The sequence below is a fragment of the Primulina eburnea genome, chromosome 8, assembly GCF_022965805.1.
Source record: "Primulina eburnea isolate SZY01 chromosome 8, ASM2296580v1, whole genome shotgun sequence".
NCBI classification, from domain to species: domain Eukaryota; kingdom Viridiplantae; phylum Streptophyta; class Magnoliopsida; order Lamiales; family Gesneriaceae; genus Primulina; species Primulina eburnea.
In genome coordinates this window covers 40309606-40316013 of record NC_133108.1, presented here as the reverse complement: position 1 = coordinate 40316013, position 6408 = coordinate 40309606, and the positions used below count along the sequence as shown (strand labels likewise).

At 38.0% G+C, this 6408-nt stretch overlaps 1 protein-coding gene across 1 annotated transcript; it reads right to left on the bottom strand.

Annotated features, from left to right (window-relative positions):
• Nucleotides 1–287: 287 nt before the first annotated feature.
• LOC140839739 (digalactosyldiacylglycerol synthase 1, chloroplastic-like) lies at nucleotides 288–6129 on the bottom strand. Its single transcript, XM_073206664.1, has 7 exons — nucleotides 5386–6129; nucleotides 4615–4647; nucleotides 4233–4320; nucleotides 2789–3273; nucleotides 2212–2478; nucleotides 1680–2029; nucleotides 288–1052 (listed from the first exon to the last, which is right to left on the bottom strand). Exons 1-7 carry the CDS (start codon nucleotides 6001–6003, stop codon nucleotides 521–523), a joined length of 2373 nt encoding a protein of 790 aa, XP_073062765.1. The 5' UTR covers nucleotides 6004–6129; the 3' UTR covers nucleotides 288–520.
• Between the last annotated feature and the right edge of the window lie 279 nt (nucleotides 6130–6408).

Below are 6408 nucleotides of genomic sequence, written 5' to 3'. Positions count from 1 at the left end.
ATTTTTTGTTTTTATACATTTGTGTAATGTGTAGTTTTCAAAAAAATTACATAATATAATTAGAGTTAAATCACAATTTTTTTGAACTAATCGGTTAATTCGGTTACCGACCGAATTAACCGATTTTAATTCGGTTCGGTTTTCATCGGTTATGAAAATTAATTCGATCAGTTCGGTTATGGCTAAATATTTCGGTTCGGTCGGTAATCGAATTAACCGAATGCTCACCTCTAATGGTGACTGAATTTAACTAATCTTGAGAATATTCATAAAAAAAATTAAGCGAGTAGAGAAAAATTAGAGGCGGGCCATTTCACCTAATTCAAATTATGCTTATATTTACATTTAACTGTCTGTCACAGCAGTTTACACTTACATAACTACAGAAGTAAAAACAAAGAAAAAAAAGAACAGAACAAAACAAAACCGAATTACATTAACTCCAAGCTAATGTAATACCCCTAAAAATATGACATATGTATCAGACGTAAAGTGGTTGACAACTTAGTTAACTGCCTATCTACCAGCCATAAATCGGGTTCTCTACCTGTGGTGGCAAGAGATGAAGATCTTGGCAATGCTGACTGTTGTAGTCCCTCGTTCCAGGGGTGGCACCCGTACACAGTCTAAGAAACTCGTTTCCAGTGAGACAATGATGGGCAAAAGCCAATGAACCATCGACCATTTCCGACACGTTGGGCAATGAGGTTGATTTTTTAATATTACCATTGTGATTTCCTTGGGTATATGTGTTGTGCGTATTGTTCAAGACCTTGTCGAGCTCTGAATATTCCATGAATCTCTGAGTGGCAGCTTCCCATGAAAGGTTGTAGATTTGCTCGGTAGTGAGAGGCTGGGGTTCGTTGGCCATAGCTTCTTTCACTTTCGCAACAAAGTCTTCAGGCGTTTTGTAAGTCAAACAATTGGGGAATGACCTGAAGAACTCGTTTGATGGGTGGTCAGCACAAACAACAAATTTACCCATGGCAAGGGCCTCAGCTGTAGCGGTGCAGAGTACGTCGCTGATACTAGGGTTGATGAAGATCTTGTAGCTGCAGGCAAAACAAATATTTAAAAATATAAAACAATCAGACGAGTTATGACCATCATTTTAGGTAATATCCGAGTGTTCAGAATTGATCAAGAAATCGAGTTGACAGCTTGAACGAATTGGAGTTGGCAAGGTTACGAAAGCTGACTAATTCAAGTTTGCTTGGGAGCCAGGGCAAACCCGGTCTGTGCTTTTCTTCAAATAGATAGCACAAGGTTCCAAAAGGTGATTTATTTCAGTAATCTGCATTGTAACAATGTCCTAATGCACTTAATCAGCAATTAATGGACGCCACGCCACCACATTTATTTTAGCTTAGACAATTTTGAAGCTATGCTTCATGATTCGAACAACCCAAGGTACTGATTTTTTGCATGGTATACTTACCCATCTTGATATTTGAATAAGTCAAATTTGGCAGAGAATAGATTATATAATCTAACAGAAACCCCATTAAAAGATGAACTGCATCATGATTTAATGTTTTTAATGGATAATATTAAATTCTTGACGAAAACCGGAGAGAATTCCTTCGTGTGACAAGAGAGGACACAAATCACTTCAAGAAGCCAAAAGTTGAACATGAGTGATATGCATACGCCTGATGAAAAGATTATTCGACACTTACCCGTGAAGGGAATCATCTGCATGGTCTATGCCTTTCATGAAGTTGACATTTAAATTAAGCTTTTTGGCTGTGCTCTGAACTTCGTGAGCATCCTCTCCGTTACCATATACATCCAAGTTGAAGCCGTCAAGGTCTGTTCTGTGTTTTGCTAGCAAATCAATAAGCTCCTTGTACCCTTTTGCCCAAACCATTTTGCCTAAGAAATATGCTCCCTTCGAAAAGGTCTGCTGCCCAGACTCCTTTTCAGCAGCTACCTTCTCTCCAATCTTTAAGAACTTTGGATTTACACCATGAACATTGCAAATTACAGACTTGGGCAAATCCTGAGTAGCAGCAGAAAGGCGGAGAACCTACAGAGAGCAATGACCTCCATAATTATTAACAGACCCGGACTTTAAATTGGCCCATAAACCAGAAGCAGAACTCATTTTTAGGTATCCAATTAATTTGTTGAAATACATGATTACATTAGAGTGGTGTAGACAAGGATCAGGAAGTACTCAGAGAAAACTAATTTAATTAAGAGCAGAACCTTGTGACAGTAAGCTCTCACAACCCAATTGTTGATGTGCTTGACAAAAAAAGCTTGGAGAGCACCATTCCTCTCCCTTTTAATGTATTCCAAATAATTTGTGTGAACAACCCCAACCACATGGTTGAATTTATCCGTCCACCGTTTCCCATGATGATACCAGTTCAAGTGTTCCGGTTCTTCAAGGATTGCAATGTCAGCATCTTTTGAAGATATAAACTGAGACGTATCTCCAGCTGGTATAATACTCCGCCTTGATTTTGAGAACTAAGGACATCAACAAGAAAGGTAAATGATGAATCAAAGAGCTGAAGCTATATGAGAATTGTATAGACAGAGCCCAACCATGTTCACAGAGATTAATGAAATTTACACGTCCTAAATTATTAAAATTTCTGAATTATAAATTTTGGCCAGCGATAAACTAAATCCCAAATAGACATACAATCTGGTGTTTGACTGTAGTTAGTATTTTAGATAAGCAGATGCAGAAAAGTTTTATAGCACCATCCCACGAGTTATTTTAGCTCAGCATAATGAATGCAAGCTCATGAAAAACATAACTTTCAGAAAATACCTTTCCAGGATAAAATGATATCTTGAATTCAGCCTTAAAACCAACCCTTTCCTCAAGCCAACGATGTATATAACTTTCCTGCTCCTCAGGGGAGCTAAAAGTAAGATTGTTGGGATAAACAAGCACTTGATCTGATTTAGAAAGCCATGGAACCAAGAGTGTAACATTTTGCTCCGCTGATTTTGCTAAATATGCAGCTCGGAAGAGCGGATTTACAGCCGTTCCTGTCATCCAAGGAAGACTGGCAGTGGTGACAATTGCCACGTGTCTCTTCTTATCAGAAGCATCATTTTTTCCTACATCACTCCAAAAGCCGCCTTCGTAGCAATGCCCTGTACTTTGCAGAACGCTGGCTATCCTCAGATCTAACTCATCATTGATGTTCTCGCTTTCAACAATAGGTGACTCTCCTGAAGGCATCGAACGAAAAACAAGTTGACTTTTGCGTTTGCTGCACAGGCTTTCCACTATCTTGTCTGATATTCCTGCCACCAAAATTAAAAATGCCATGAATACAACAGTAAGCATCCCATAAAGAGTCCAGAATGATATATAAAGCCAAGATAAAGGTATTCACAGCAACATTATTGAAGCAAAGACTCAACTTGGAAAACCCTGAGAAAACCCAACACCAATTTACCACCCTCAATTGACTGAACAAGAATAGAGAGATTTTATTGGTTCCCAAAACAGCTTTTGAACAACTGAACTTTTATATAGGAAGTCACTCTATAAACAGAAAAGAACCTGGGAAAAAACATTGACAACATGGATGAGGTGCAAGTCATTAAAAAAATGCAAAAATTTTTATAAGACAACTCGATGCAGAAGTATTGGTCAAGATTTAGCTGCTGCAATACAACAGGTAATTTTTCAAGATTCCGATGTTTAAACATTACAGTGCCTATTACCAAAGCTGATTCTTACCAAAAAGCAAGAAGGGATATAGCCAGATTAGTGATTAAAAAGATTTGTGTCCTAATTATTGAAATTGTCCTCATTTGTAGACCATGTAAGGATATATCATCTCCAGGGATAATGAGAATGTGAGTACAGATGCATCCGAATTTAAGAAAGTACTCCTAGACTTCACGACCTTAGTATGTGAAAGATGGAGAGTCCGCAGCTGATTCTTACTAAAATCAGCTTCAGACATGTCCCTCACTGCCTGCAATCAACCTAAAGTCGACTTTCGTTGACCAGAAAGAGCAAGTTGCTAGGTCTATTGTCATAGATGCCAACTAAATTGAATGAAAAAAGAAACTGTAAATATAGCCCAGAAGAAATCAACAAAATCGTATTATAACAGAAAACGTGAAATAAAAATAAACTTGACAAGTAAAATAATCAATTAGATAAAAAAAATCAAATGTTTGGCATTTTAATCAAATTTTCAAGCTAACAATAAGATAGAATAAAACTTATCGCATAAAAAGCTGAGTACCTTTATTAATGCCGAGTTGATCCAGTAAGGGACTAGACTGCCTAACTAAACATGCTAGCAGTTCTGGCACGTCCAGGGGTGGAACATCCTGAATCAGGTAGATGAAAAAAGAAGAGAAACCATTTAGTAAAGTGGTGGAAATTTGATATGTGAGAGCATGTAATGGATGAATTGACCGTACAACATTTAATGACTCTTCGAGGAAAGTTGTCAAATTACCACTTGATTATATTTAGTTAATGAAATCAAATATCTAGACTTGTTAACATCATATTTCTTCTCTTTCAGCTAAACACACAGGTAGTAATTCTAGAAAATTCAGAATGCAAGAAATATTTTAAAAAATTCTTGTGAACATATAGGTTCTGAAAAATGTACCAACCTTTGACTCATTTGGATCCTTGCAAATTGCTTTCTGCGAAATATAGAAGAAAAATTGGTCCAAGAAATCTAGTGTCAAATAGATAACAAAATGAAACCAAATGAAGCAGTTCAAATCAATTTACAACAAGAAATGCACTCAACAAAATGGCGCACTTGAAGTTGATATAAAACACAGTAACTTCTCAGAAGGAATGACCATGATAATCAGAAAACTTGATTGTGGCTGAACACATAGAATACCCATGCTTAGCTGTAAAGCAAAAAAAACTGAATAAAAGCCATATAACAGAGTTACAGATAGTAGGAACTAGGAAGAAAAGCAAAAAGATTATTTTAAGAATCGAAAGCTCTAAGATTTTTAATACTTTTAAAGCAATACGAGATAGGGGTTTGGTGCAAACCACACCAGATTTAGATCAGCAGAAGAGCTATTGATCTTCCAATATATAGTATCGTGTTCAAATCATATCAGGTGTAACTGCAGGGTTTTCGAGGAAAAGGGGGCTCCGAAAATCCTCATGTCTACGGAGAAACAATTTACACTTCCAATAACAACTTAAGTCTTCTACTTTATTCATTTTTGTAAGATTATAACTTGAACACCAAAAGCTCCGCTTCATATTAAAAGACTGCCAACATTCTATATTACTTGATCCTTAGTACCCAATCACTCTATCAAACTAAACATGAAAAACCATTCTCATACAAAATACACATAAATTAATAATTAATAAAAGAGAGAGAGAGAGAGAGAACAAAAAACACTCACCAAACTTGATTTTAATTTCTCCACAAACTCGCTGTTCTTAATTCCCTCCAGAATCTCACTCGAACTTTTTTGCTCCAACTCTCTAAGCCTCGACTTCAAGGTCTTCATCGGCTCCCATGATTCCACATGTTGCCCCTCCTCTCTCTCCCTGTCCTTAAACCTAACCCTACTCCACTTCGCCAAACTCTCTCTCTCATCCACCTCCGAAACAATCGCGTCCCTGATCGTAGGCAAATCAAGCTTAATCAGCGGCCGCGGATAAAACTTGAAATCCGGCGATGAATAGGCCCGCCTGATTTCCGAAATCTTTGGCTGCAGCTTCTTCACAAAGTCCATTTCCGCGTACGGAGCAGGGCTCATGGTAGCAGACGCGGTAATCGTGGGAACACTGAACGGTGATTTCGAAGCCGAGTTGAGGAAATTCTCGAACTCTCTGTCAGCTAGATTTTTGAAGGAATTGGCTCGGTTCTTGATCAGCTGCAGGTCGGCGTCGGCTGAGGAGCGGACCTCTCGCCAACCCTTGGATATGAAGGAGAAAGCTTTCTCCGCCGTCACAACCGAGCCTGATGACGTCCCAGCCGACGAGGCCGAGCGCGGCTCCAACGGCTTGAAATTCATTCTCGGATCTTTCAGCGCTAATGAATTTCCCGACGAAGGGTGAATTGGTGAGCGTGCTCTGTTTTAGGATCTTAACGGCTAAGATTTTGTCTTGGTTTCTCTTTGTTGTTTCCTTCAGTAGCAATGGAATTCAATATGGAAAATAAATAAATAAATAAATAAATATAAAAATTCGGAAAAGATTAGGGTTGTTAATTTCGAGGAAAGAGAGAGCGACACCTGTGATGCCACGTCAGATCAATCCTTGGTGATTGGATTCTGAGCTTGTGACGTGGACTGCAACGTGACAGCTATTTTTCTCATTTTTCAAAAATCATGGCACAAAAAAACATTTCAAGAGAAACTCTATGAGTATGATATCTTTGTTTGTTTTTTGTAATTTTAATTTAATTATTTTCCGATTCA

Coding starts and splice junctions, on each gene's coding strand:
- LOC140839739 (XM_073206664.1), bottom strand. CDS start 6,003: ATGAATTTCAAGCCGTTGGAGCCGCGCTCGGCCTCGTCGGCTGGGACG. Junction 4,321..4,614: donor AGGATCCAAATGAGTCAAAG/GTTGGTACATTT, acceptor TACCTGATTCAG/GATGTTCCACCCCTGGACGT. Junction 1,053..1,679: donor GCAGATGATTCCCTTCACGG/GTAAGTGTCGAA, acceptor TTTTGCCTGCAG/CTACAAGATCTTCATCAACC.